This window comes from Zingiber officinale, chromosome 9A (genome assembly GCF_018446385.1).
Source record: "Zingiber officinale cultivar Zhangliang chromosome 9A, Zo_v1.1, whole genome shotgun sequence".
NCBI classification, from domain to species: Eukaryota; Viridiplantae; Streptophyta; class Magnoliopsida; order Zingiberales; family Zingiberaceae; genus Zingiber; species Zingiber officinale.
This window is the reverse complement of record NC_056002.1, coordinates 82,657,607-82,671,311: the sequence shown is the minus strand read 5'-3', so window position 1 is coordinate 82,671,311 and position 13,705 is coordinate 82,657,607. Positions and strand designations below refer to the sequence as shown.

General features: G+C 39.6%; 1 protein-coding gene across 1 annotated transcript in view; it reads right to left on the bottom strand.

Moving 5' to 3' along the window:
* LOC122019299 (indole-3-acetaldehyde oxidase-like) overlaps positions 1-11,748 on the bottom strand; it is a 58,807-nt gene extending 47,059 nt beyond the window's left edge. The window contains exons 1-2 of the mRNA XM_042576781.1: positions 11,456-11,748; positions 10,565-10,661 (exon numbers count right to left, since the gene is read on the bottom strand). Of these exons, the coding sequence (XP_042432715.1) occupies positions 10,565-10,661; positions 11,456-11,748 (390 nt within the window). The remainder of the gene's footprint in view (positions 1-10,564; positions 10,662-11,455) is intronic.
* Positions 11,749-13,705: the final 1,957 nt, after the last annotated feature.

Sequence of the window (13,705 nt, the reverse complement as noted above, 5' to 3'; positions counted from 1 at the left end):
ATACACATAGGCAAAACCCTAGCTCTGATACCAATTGTTGGTTGCTACTCGGAAAACCTATAGGTTCCACTGTACAAAAATTTTGTACAAAGGTCTGAACCTTTTCCTAGCTACCATGTGTTCTTTTAAATTAAATTTTGGATCGCCTGCGGAACTTAACACGTTTGATCCAAAACTTAATCTATTTGTTCTTTTAGGTTTTGACTTGGATCTCCTGCGAAACTTTACACGTTCGACCCAAGTCTCCTTAAGTTATTAATTCCATTAAATATTAATTTCCATAATTGGTTCCCAGTACTGACGTGGCGAGGCACATGGCCTTCTTGGATATGGGAGCAACCACCACCGACTAGACAAAACCTTTTATAGAAAGCTAATATTTAATTTCCTAAAATAACTTTAGGTTAACCAAAGAGAACAATCAAATCACAAGGAAAAGAAAAAATAAAAGAACACAGCATCAAAAAACATATTCGAAATTCTAGAACGTAAGCCTCTTGTATTTGGTATTATTTCCATAAATAACTAGCATGATGCGGAAATAAAAATTACTAGTTATACCTTGTAGAAAAACCTCTTGATCTTCTACCGTATTCCTCTTCTAACCTCGGACGTTGTGTGGGCAACGATCTACCGAGATGAGAAACCACCAACCACCTTCTTCTCCTCCAAGCAAGGTTCGGCCACAAAAGGAAAACTTCACCAAGGAGAAAAACCAAAATACTAACCAAGCTCCAAGAGATGCTAGCTTTCTCTCCTTCTTCTTCTTCTCCAAGTAGTATCCGGCCACCACAAGAGCTCCAAGGAAGGGAGAGAGGTTCGGCCACCACAAGAGGAAGAGAGGGAGAGGATGGCCGGCCACACCAAGGAACAAAAGAGGGAGAGGAATAATAGATGTTGTATCTCATGAAGGCACCCTCACCCCTTCTTTTATATTCCTTGGCCTAGGCAAATTAGGAAATTTAATTACAATAAAATTTCCTCAATTTCCTTGACATGATTTTATTGAGAAAAATAAAATAAAATTTCCCAAATTAAAACCACACCACATCAATGAAGGAAAAAATTTAGACAAGTTTTAATCAACAATTAAAACTTCCTAATTTGTTTCCGGAAATTTTAAAAATAAAATTTCTCTTTAAAATCTCTTCATGGTTGATAAAAGGAAATTTCTATAATTTTAATTTTATCAACATGTGAATAATTTTAAAGAGAAAATAAAACATCTCTCCAATCTACAAATAAGGAAAGAGATCTAATCTCTTTCTTTAATCTTTGTAGATCTTTTACAAGAGAGATATTTTAATTTTAATTCTCTTTAAATTATATCTTCCACATAATAATAAAAATTAAAATTAAATTTCTTTTTAATTTAATTTGGTCGGCCCTACTAGCTTGGGTTCAAGCTAGGGCCGGCCACCCAATCTTGTTCCCAAGCTAGCTTGGCCGGCCCCTATTGGTGGGTATAGAAGGTGGGTATAGGTGGGTATAGAACTCTATAAATAAGAGACTACGATAGGGACCGAGAGGAGGAATTGGTTTTGGTCTCCCGATCCCGTGTTCGCCCCGAACACACAACTTAATTTTATCAATGATAATTCATTCCACTAGAGAACTATCATTGAACTACCGCACCAATCCCAAATTACATTTTGGGCTCCTTCTTATTATGAGTGTGTTAGTCTCCCGTGTTTAAGATATCGAATGTCCACTAATTAAGTGAGTTACTGACAACTCATTTAATTAATATCTAAGTCCAAGAGTAGTACCACTCAAACTTATTATCATGTCGGACTAAGTCCACCTGCAGGGTTTAACATGACAATCTTTATGAGCTCCTCTTGAGGACATTATCAACCTAGTATCTCTAGGACACGGTTCTTCTATAATCAACAACACACACTATAAGTGATACCATTTCCCAACTTATCGGGTTTATTGATTCATCGAACTAAATCTCACCCATTGATAAATTAAAGAAATAAATATCAAACATATGTGCTTGTTATTATATTAGGATTAAGAGCACACACTTCCATAATAACTGAGGTCTTTGTTCCTTTATAAAGTCAGTATAAAAGAAACGACCTCTAATGGTCCTACTCAATACACTCTGAGTGTACTAGTGTAATTATATAGTCAAGATAAACTAATACCTAATTACACTACGACCTTCTAATGGTTTGTTCCTTTCCATTTTGGTCGTGAGCTTCTGTTTATAATTTATAAGGTACTGATAACATTATCTTCTGCATATGACCCCACATGTTATGTTATCTACAATATAAATTAATTGAACAACTACAAACAAATGTAGATAAATTGACCAAATGTGATTCTTTATTTAACATGAATGTTTACAAAGCTTAGGCTTTCAGTATACACTCCAACAGGGTCGACATAGGATTTTCGGTTGGAAATTTGAAGTCAGACCCGAACAGTCTGACGACTGTCGATCACTTAATTTATCTTGTTTATATCTATTCTAACTTTATCTTGTAGGGTATGTTGTTGGTTTGGGACTAACGTGTCTTGCAGGTACAAAAGGAACAAGCTAAGCCTCGGATGAAAAGTGCCCGAGGCACCTCCATGGTGCTTGGAGGCGCCTCGGGTGCAGAATGTGAGCTAGTCGCAAAGCATTGCTGGAGGCTCCTCGGATGGAGTTGGAGGCGCCTTAGACCAGAGATTGGAGGCGCCTTGGATTAGCTTGAAGGCACCTTTAAGTGGATGAGTTGCGACCAGGTCCGTTCTGATCCACGCGGCTGACTCCGCTTGTTGGAGGCGCCTCCAGCAGTGCATAAAAGGGGTGTTGAATAGCAGTATATATCATCAATTCTAAAGTGCTTCTACTACAATGTGCTGCTCCAAAAGATGCCCTGAAGTGCTGCTACAAACGACCCGGAGCTCCGAGATTTTAATTCTATCATTGGTAGAACTTTTATTATTACTGCACTTATTGTAAAACATATTTGTACTATCTTTGCGCGATATAGTTGTTGCCCACAGAAAGCGATCAACGATCGCGGGCCTTGGAGTAGGAGTCACCCAAAGCTCCGAACCAGGTAAAACCTTGGTGTTCTCTTGTGTGTTTGTTGTCTTTATTTTATTTCCGCTGTGTGTAATTCTTGATCATTTTACGAATCCAACATGTGAAATCCACGAGCGCTATTCACCCCCCCCCCACCCCTCTAGCCATCTCGATCCAACATGGCTCTCTCGCTCATAGTCAAAGAAGGGTCGACAATGACAAATCATCTTGGCGGTCATCGCGTGTGGTGACAACCTGATGGTTGTTGTCCAAGAGCAACCTGGCAAGGAGGTGGTTCAGTGCTGGTGCTCACTGCAATTGGCAGATAGGAGAGGGGTGGAGTGGTGATGGACAGCATTGACGATCAGGGTCGCACGACAACGACATCGGGATCGGGAGAGGGGTGATGCGGCATTAGTGATTGGGAGGAGATGAAAGGATCTGGTGAATTTGATATTTATACTTTAATTAATGAATTAAAATATTATGTTAATTAAATCAATCAACTCCCACTTGAGTGATATTTCAAACAGGCTTTCTCCTAGCCTAATAGATACATTCCCTTAAAACATGTCATACGGACTTCGTTTAAATTTTGAAAATTTTCCAGAAAATTCTATAAGGTTATTTCTCAAATAACACTTATTATTTAATTATTATTTAAGTGTCATATCTTACAAGTAGAGCATATAGAGTATATAATAAAACACATTAAAAGTTGAGGAAATAAAAAATATAATTTTTGATGAAGAAAATATTAAGAACCCTAAATTAAACCAAAATAAAGAATTAATTTTTAATAAACTAAGCAATGACTTAGGGGGAGGCTTAGAAAATATAAGAAACAATTTAGATGAAGAAATGCAAAATGATCCAAATGAATAAGAAGAAGAAGGATATCAAACTATAAGAATACCTAGAACAAATACAAATCACCCAACCAATCAAATCTTAAGAGACTCAAATCAAGGAATCAGAATAAGGTCATCATTTAGAAACATAAGTTAAATTTATATAATATCCAAACTTGAACCTAAAATTATAGATGAAGCATTACTTGATCCTGATTTGGTGATATGAATGGAAGAAGAATTAGCTTAATTTGAAAGAAACCAAGTTTAGTTCTTAATACCTTCACAAAAAGATAAATCTATTATAGATACTAAATGGGGTTTTTGAAATAAATTAGATGACGAAGAAATATTGTTAGAAATAAAACCCACTTAGAAGCTAGAAGATTTAGTTAAGTAGAAGACCTAGACTATGATGAAACCTATGCACTAGTGGTTAGGCTTGAATTCATTAGAATGTTTATAGTCTATGCAACATATAAAGGATTCACCTATATCAAATGGTTGTTAAGTCTACCTTCTTAAATGGTTTCATCAAAGAAGAAGTATATAAAACTCAAACACCTGGATTCATGTATTTAAACTTTAAAATGCCTTATATGACCTAAAATAAGCTCCTAGGGCATGGTATGAAAGACCATCATCATACTTAATATCTAAAAATTTTAAACAAGGACAAATTGATTCCACTTTATTTGCTAAAATTTTAGGAAAAGATATTTTCATAGTACAAGTATATGTAGATGATATAGTTTTTGGATCAACCAACATTGAATTTTTAAAAGAATTTATAATTCTAATGGGAAAGTATTTGAAATCAGTCTAGTAGGAGTACTTTTAATTTGTTAGGCATACAAATAAAACAAACAAAAGAAGAAAATTATGTACATCAACATAAATATACGAAAGAATTAATAAAAAATGCACTTCTATAGTATTTTGCATCGAAACTTTTTCCAATTGGGTTATTGTCCAATTTTATATTTAGGACCATTGGGGTTGCTAAGTATTTATAATTTTTCATTCAAAAATTTTAGTTAGTTTGTTAGCATACTTGGGTTGATAGACATAAATACCTTCTTTAGTTTGCCTGACTTGTAACCCTAGAAAATAGTTAAGTTCACCTACTAAGTACATTTGAAATTCGCTTTCCATAGTGGATCTAAACTCTTTTATAAATGAAATGTCAGTTGATCCAAAAATAATATCATCAATATAAACATGGGCATTAAAAATATCCTTAGCAAGAGTCTTAATAAATAGAGTTGGATTAGTAACTTTTAGAAACAATGGATAACTTACAGTTATTAGGTCAAGTAACATTGAACTCAAGTCTAACATAATTATTCATAAATTTTTATTTGTTGAAAATTTTGATTTCAATTTACTTAGTATCAATCAATTGTGTGATATAGGTTATGTAGTAGAATTTGATGCTAATGAATGCTTAATTAAAGGCTTTAATATAACTTTAAAAGGAATCTGTCAAAATAACATATACACTATTAACTAATTACTTGAATCTTCATTTAAGTATCTTTTGACACAACAAGGGGAAAGTTGGTTGTGACATAGAAGATTGGGCCACACTCATTTTAGGAATGTATCCAAACTAAGTAAAAGTAAACTAGTTAAAGGATTACATAAATTAAGAAACTTGGAAAACAAAGTTTGTAATATTTGTCAACAAGGAAACAAATCAAATCTACACATAAACTAATTAATCAACATCAAACAAGTTTAATTCTTGAACTACTACATTTAGACTTGTTTAACACATGGAATAAAATCATTAAATGGTAAATGATCCTGTCCGAAAGCGTGAAGCTGGAAAATCGGGGTTGTGGTTGCTCTGCTGACTAGATGAAGACCTCGCTCCTCTCTACAAAACAAACCAAACAAGGAAGGGGTCCTTGGTGTTGGCCCTCCAATGCTCAAGTTAGAAATAATAGTAGGAAGAGAAATAAAAAATAATAGAGATATAGATCAATCTTGTCTTTCTTCATACCTAGCATACTCTTTTATACCTTTCTTAGTGACCCTCAACCTTTTCCTGTTTAATGATTATTAATTATCGAAAGAAGACATCTTTATCTTAGCTTCTTCACATTCAATGATAGATGGGGTGTTCTCTTTTATTTTTCTCTTCCCCATATTAAGTATCTGTCTTTTCCTCTTTTAGTATTTTATTGGTTCATTATTAAGGCCCACTCAGCCCACTCTCCTACTGACTGAGCTAATCGGACACTAGTTCATCCAGACGGTCACCGGACGGTGGTTCCTCCGATAGGTTGCTGTAACCACTTCCTTCTTGGGTTGGCCTAGCTTAAGCCATGGTGTTGATCACCTCAACTTTGACCTACATCGTGGCAATAGACCCATGCCAGGTAGGCTCCTCCTTATCGCCACATCATAAGCTTCCCCTTCAAGTCTAGTTGAAGGAGGTTGTAAGTCTGACTGATTGGACATTTGGTGTCTTAGATGATTTCCACATTCGATCGGACTGTTCTCGGTCCTTAATTGCTGATCGATCCATAAGACAATGCCATTTGGCTTCATTTGTCATGTTGTGCCTATAGATCTCTTAGGTTGTGGCTAGGGCAGATGGTGCTTAGGACGTTTAACCCTGTGACTCTTCCACTGTGCCAATCGGGATGATAGGCAGCACTGACCCGTCCCCTGTACCAACCGAAATGATGGGCAGAAACACTTGGCAGCTAAACTTCCTTTCCTTGTGCATCCTTGGGCGAGCACGGTCTTGGCTAACGTTATCTAAATTTCTTGAAGATCATGCAAATCGTTGATAATTATGGCCAAGCACGTGGCCTTACCTTTTTAATTAAGTTCATTAAATGCTATGCAGTAAGGACACGTGTCCTGCATTGCTGCCGCATGCTCGATGTGATAGGCAGATATCCTCTTGCGACGCAACTTGCGCCTTTTCAAATTCAATGGTTGGATCTGCTTCTAGGTTTCCATAACTCTGGATCGGACGGCTGAGGTTGATCGGTCGCGAGGTTTATAAACCTTTCGTGCGTCGTCGTCTTGCTCACTTCGCATCTTCTTCTTCGAGCTTCCCAGTGATGCTACGTCCTTCTTCCTTTCCAACGATCTTCCTTGTAACCTCCCTCCTCTTTCCAATCAAATCATTTCATTGCTCTTCGATTTCTTAGTTTTTTATTGCAAGTACCTCACAATCCCTTGCCCTTGTCCCTGGACTCTAGTACACTTCCATCGAATCCAGGTTCGACGGGGGTGATGCTGAGAGTTTACAAGCTGCTTATGAGCTTCCCCCTGGCTATGAAATTGTTCTTCCTTCTTCTTTTTATCGGTCGAGTGAACCACTGTCGGGTTGTTTATGATTCTTTAGAGATCAATTCACTGCCAGTTTGCGGTTCCCGGTCCACCTATTTTTTTCTACAGTTTGTAAATACTTTCATCTCTCTCTCCACCAATTAGTCTCGAACTCTTTTAGGCTGCTGTGCGGGGTCATCGTCCTTTTTCGCCTGCATGACATTCCTTTGACCCCTCAGCTCTTTCACTACTTTTATAATCCTAAACTATCCAAGCTGGGGGCCTTCTTATTCCAAGCCCGAGTGGGCTTGCTCTTCTTCGATAAGATGTCGTCCTCCAATAAACATTAGAAGGACTACTTTTTCTTCGTATATTTTCTCGATTGGATGGATTTCCCAACCACTGGCACCTAGAGGTTGCAAATCCACTATCACTCGGTAAGTACAAAGGTCGAGTGGACTATCCACAAGCAGCATCAAGCTTGACTAGATAGAAGTATCATATTCAAAAGTTGCTGCTAGAGGGCATCATCTACGTGTTTGGCATGAGTCCAATCCGTACGAAGCTTCCATCCAACCTAGGTATGCTCTTTCTTAGTCTAACCTTTGAATCTAACTGATTTATCTTTTCCTTTTGTAGCTCAACTTATGTTGCGCGCACGTCTGGCCGGAAAATCCAAACTCGTGGACACTGAGATCAATGTTGTGACCGTAGCCGAAATGGAGAGCTGAGGCTTACATCTGGTCAGCTCGCAAGAATATCTACTCAGATAGAGCATGGGAGTGCAAGCTCAAGTGAGCAAAGGGGTATCCATCCGGACTGCTAGCGGTGAAGCGGTTGGCTCAACGAATCCTCCATCGAAACGACTTCCGGTGATTCCCGTCGACAAGGCCTCGGAATCGGCTTCTTTTGGGGAGCCGCTGATAAGCCAAAAGAGGCACTGTGTGGAGACTGCCTCTTAATCCACTTCCTCTACGATGCAGACCCAAGCCAAAACTAGCTTGCGCCTTCCTTCTGAGTGAGGTGAAACCTCGGCGCCTATTGCCTAAACGACGACCATTCCCAATACATCCTTGTTGTCCGATTGGACGCCTTCCCTGTCTGGGCTTCCATAAGGAACTATCTGTGTGTTGCCGGTTTCTTTCATACCGTCACCACTACCGAAGGCTTAGAAGTCTCGCATCCAACTGACATCAACGTCTCAGTCGGCTGGTAGAGCAACTTCAGCCCTGTCTGCTCTGAGTGGCCAATGCAACATAACAGCGATCATTCATCTGCCTACGGATGAGTGGCATGACTCTGATAGCGTCGAATCTTGTGCTCCAGAGCACCAAATAATTACCAAGGGTACCTCACACAGATATGGGCCGATGCCAAGTCCCAAGCGGCAATCATGCCTCCAGGGGCGCTCGCCGATAGTCATACCAAATGTCCACTAGGGTAAGTATTTTACTTGTATGTTCCTATTTATAACCACTCGGCCCTAATAAATTCCTGCTTCCTTGTAGTATTGGATAGAAATTCTGACCATGCGCCAAAGGCTCACCTTTTAGAGCAAGAAGTTAAATAGTTGCGCCCCGAGTGGCCAAGCAGCGGCTTCTCAGGTGTAGCTGGAGCAAATGAGCACTGAGATGGCTCAATTAAGAGTTGATCTAAGTAAGAGCTCCGATCAGCTAGAGGCGGAGAAGAGCAAGGGATCCGAGCAGGCTACACAATTGGCTCAACTTGATAAACAGGCCAATTCTTTTGAGTCCAAGCTCAACTTGGCCAACACCAGGAAGCTCTAGGCCATCGAGGACTTGGAGATCAAAAATAAGGAGTTTCGGGGGAAAATCCTTGTTTGATTTACTTAGGGGGGAAATCTTGCTTGTGGAGCCTTCCTAGAGAGGAGTCCTCCTTTGTTTTTGGATTTTGGCAAGGAGAGGTGAGGAGAGGCTCTTGGTCACGGTGAGGAGGAGGGGGAAGGAGGAAGAGGAGAAAATGAATTTTCTTCTTTAATTTCCCCTTTTATTCATCATGAGAGGAGGAAGGGAAAATGTACTTTTCCTTCTCCTTTCTTTTACTTCTCCTTAATGAAAAGAGGAAGCAAGAATCCTCTTTTCTTTTGAGAGGAAGAGGGCAACTCTAACTTCTCCTTCTCAATGGAAAAGCTCTTTTCTTACTCTTAACTATATTGTCACCTCTCTCTTTAACAATAACTTCTCTTGGTCTATTGGTTAACACATACATATATCTAGTAAGAGATCCAAGGTTCAAAACCCTGGTCATCTCTTTTTTGTTCTATTTTATTTTATTATTTTTGCAAATTTTACACATAAGGCCTATTTTTTATTCACGATAAAAAAATAATATCTAAAATCTTGCTAAGTACTCTATGGGTGTTACAGTCCCCCATACCTCATAAAAGTTCGTCCTCGAACTTAAAATAGTTTCGGGTACTTCGGTGGCCTACAACTTCCGGCTGAGTGCATCAGCCACTTTGTTCGCTTTTCCCGGATGATAAAAGATCTCGCAGTCATAGTCCTTGACTAGCTCAAGCCATCTTCTTTGTCTCATGTTCAGGTCCTCCTGTGTGAAGAAATATTTCAGACTTTGGTGATCTGTATAGATCTTACACTGTGCTCCATATAGATAATGTCTCCATATCTTAAGAGCAAAGACTACGGCTGCTAGTTCCAAATCGTGTGTGGGATAATTTTTCTCGTGTTACTTGAGTTGCCTGGAGGCATAGGCAATGACTTTGTCGTTTTGCATGAGTACAGCTCCGAATCCTGATTTAGAAGTGTCGCTGTACATATCAAATCCTTCGTTGCTTTCCGGAAGAATAAGAATTGGAGCACTGGTCAGTCTCTTTTTCTGTTCTGTGAAACTCTTCTCGCAGTCATCTGTCCATTCGTACTTCTTATTTTTCTGAGTGAGGGCTGTCATTGGTGCTGTGATTCTGGAGAAACCCTCTACAAACTTCCGGTAATAACCTGCTAGTCCGAGGAAACTCCTGATTTCGCTGGCATTCCTTGGCCTATTCCAGTTACTGACGGCTTCGATCTTGATTGGGTCTACCATTACTCCATCCCTAGAGATAACATGACCCAGAAACGATACTTGGTCAAGCCAAAATTCGCATTTGGAGAATTTTGCATACAATTGTTTTTCCCGAAGAATTTGTAATACTATTTCCAGGTGTTGGGCATGCTCTTCCTGGGTTCTCGAATAAATGAGAATATCATCGATAAAAACAATCACAAATTTGTCGAGATATATTGAGAACACTCGGTTCATCAGATCCATGAATAGAGCAGGAGCATTTGTCACTCCGAATGGGCATTACTACGAACTCATAATGTCCGTATCTTGTTCGGAAGGCTATTTTTGGTATATCATCTTGTTTCACCTTCACTTGATGAAAGCCAAACCTCAAGTCAATCTTAGAGAAAACAGTAGCCCCCTTCAACTGATCGAACAGATCGTCAATCCGTGGTAAGGGATATCTGTTCTTGATTGTAACTTTAGTCAGTGCTCGATAATCTATGCACATTCGCATAGACCCATCTTTCTTTTTAACAAACAGTACAGGAGCTCCCCATGGTGAGTGACTAGGGCGGATAAGTCCCTTGTCGAGCAACTCCCGTAGCTGTTTTTGAAGTTCCTCCAATTCAGCCGGCGCCATACGGTAAGGTGCTTTAGAGATCGGCTTTGTACCAGGAATCAATTCGATCTCGAACTCGATTTCTCGGTCAGGTGCTAACCCTGGTAGTTCATCAGGAAATACCTCTGGGTAGTTGCATACGACTTTGACATCTTCTGGCTTCAGTTCCCTTGCCTGATTTGTATTAACCACATGAGCTAGAAACCCAGTGCATCCACTGTCTAACATCTTCTGTGCCTTTAAAGCTGATAAAAACTTTTTAACTTCTTTCTTGTTTTCCCCAATGAATTCGAAGGTCGGTTCTGCCTCAGGCCGGAAAATTACTCTTCTTTTTCCGCACTCTATTGAAGCTCCGTATTTACTCAGGAAATCCATGCCCAGTATGATATCATAATCCTGCATGTCTAGCACTATCAGATTATAGTAGAGTTCTCTGTTTGCAATTCTGACGGGGTGCGGCTCGCACTATATGGGTGGATGGCATCACATCTCCCGAAGGTAACGTTGTTAAAAATTTTCAATCCAAGGTTTGGGGTGGCATGTCTATCTTTCCAGTGAAAGGTGTAGAAATAAACGAGTGTGTTGCCCCAGTGTCAAATAGCACAGTAGCATACTGATTAAAAACAATTATCTGACCTGTGATGACCGTAGAAGCATTGGCCGCATCCTCCTTGGTGATGGAGGAAATTCTGGCATCCGTCGCTACTGGCGGAGCTTCCAGTCTCTCTTGGCTTATCTGCAGGCCTTCTATCGCAGCTTACATCAGGTGTAGCTGTGGAAGCACACCTTTGTTCTGAACCTGCGGAGGGATAGGTGTCTGGATCTGAGTAGGACAGTTCCGAGCCATATGTCCTTCCATTCCACAGTTGTAGCATCTGTTTGTACCTATACGGCATATCCCCGGCTGCTTCTTCCCGCAAGTAGTACATTGAGGGAACATGAGTTGCTTGCTCGCTGGACCACTCTTGGAATCACTCCATTGCTTCCTCTTGCCACTGTGATTTCCTTTCCAGCTAGTTCGGGTACTTTGAGATTTCTGTCCTCCCGACTGAGTCTGATTCTTGCCCTCATTCATTGCCTTTTGATAGTGTTCCGTGATCAGAGCACAGCTGATTAATTCTTCGGCGGTCTGCGGTCTATTAACTCCGTCGGCCACATTCAGGGCTATCTAAGGTCTGAGCATCTTAAGCATAAGTCTGACTATTTCTCTCTCCGTGCTGACCAACTCTGGGCACAGACGTGCCAAGCGGTTGAATTTCTTAACATCTTCATTGACCGATAGATCACCTTGCCAGAACTCGGTGAACTCATCATAGTGTTTATTTGTGACTCGCATATGGAAAAATTCTTCGAAAAATTCTGTCTCGAAGTCTTTCCACGTCATCTGATTTACTTGTCTTTTTGCCTTCACTCTATCCCACCACATCCTGGCATCTCCAGTAAGGCAGAATGATGCACATTTGACTTTCTCGTGTTCAGGCCAATCTAGTAACTCCACTATACTCTCCACAGTCTTGAATCAGGCCTGTGCGTCCCATGGTTCACAGTTACCGGAGAAAGCTTCCGGCTTCAGTCTCTGCCACTGAATCAGATATGCCTCCTGACGAACCACTGGAGCTGGGCCTACCGGTGGTGCAGGTGCCGATGGTACTGGAACAGCCGTAGGTATTACTGGTACTACGTTCTGGAGTCCTGGCGGGGTAACAGGATTCCCCTGTTGATTCAACAGAGCAGTGATCATCTGCTGCTGTTACGTAACTTGACGCTGGAGTTCGGTAACTACATGCATCAGATCAAGTGGAGGTGTTGTTTCCTCTGCTCTGGTATTACGTCTTCTAGCCATCCTTATCTTCATTAATGACAACAGAGCTAGCATAAGTTAATATAATTTCTAACCAGACTAACGAAAGGTTAACGTCATTTCTAACAATTTGTAAGTTTGTTGTGTTATCATCCCTAACCTACCATCATGCAACCTAAACTAAAACTGTGACTTAAAAGAATAAAGTAAGCAAGCATACTACTAAAGCATCATAAATAAAATAAATAAATAAACTGAGCATAAGCATCATAAATAAAATAAATAAATAAACTGAGCATAAGCATCATAAAATAAAATAAATAAATAAACTGAGCATAAGTATCATAAATAACATAAATAAATAAACTGAGCATAAGCATCATAAATAAAATAAATAAATAAACTGAGCATAAGCATCATAAAAGAAATATACTAAGCATAGAAAATTTTCTTACTTGGAGCGTCAAAAAGAGACTCGATGTGTGTGCAGTGGGAAGGCTAACCTCGCTCTGATACCAAACTGTAACACCCGCCCTCCCTGCTACTAAGAGGGACGGGGCTACTTGCTTACTTAACTATTCCAGGATACATGCATATTTAAAATTTCTTTCTAGTATCATAAAGCAGCGGAAATGTCATGAAATTATACTAGAATGTAACATAAATACAAATGGTTCATGTCAAACATAACAAAATATCATAGCAGGTCTTATTTGTCTTAGCCGAGCCACTGCCACACACACCTCCTTGCCTCTCCTGCAGCTCCCTTAAGTCATCCATCCCTTGCCTTTATCTGTGGTACAAGGAAGTAAGTTATGAGCACACAGGCTCAGTAAAATCCTTTCCTACTCACAAAAACTGTATCTCAAAGCATAATCATATAAGCATATCATCAATGAAGACATAATCATCTAACAATATGTAATATGAGCATAGTTCCTTATCATAACATATCATTATCAACCATGATTCTAACATATCATAAATAAAGAGATCATGTGAGGTGAATCATAAGAAACATAACATATCATCAGGTCATATGAATCATAAAAGAACCATGTCATATGTGAATGGGTGCATTATGC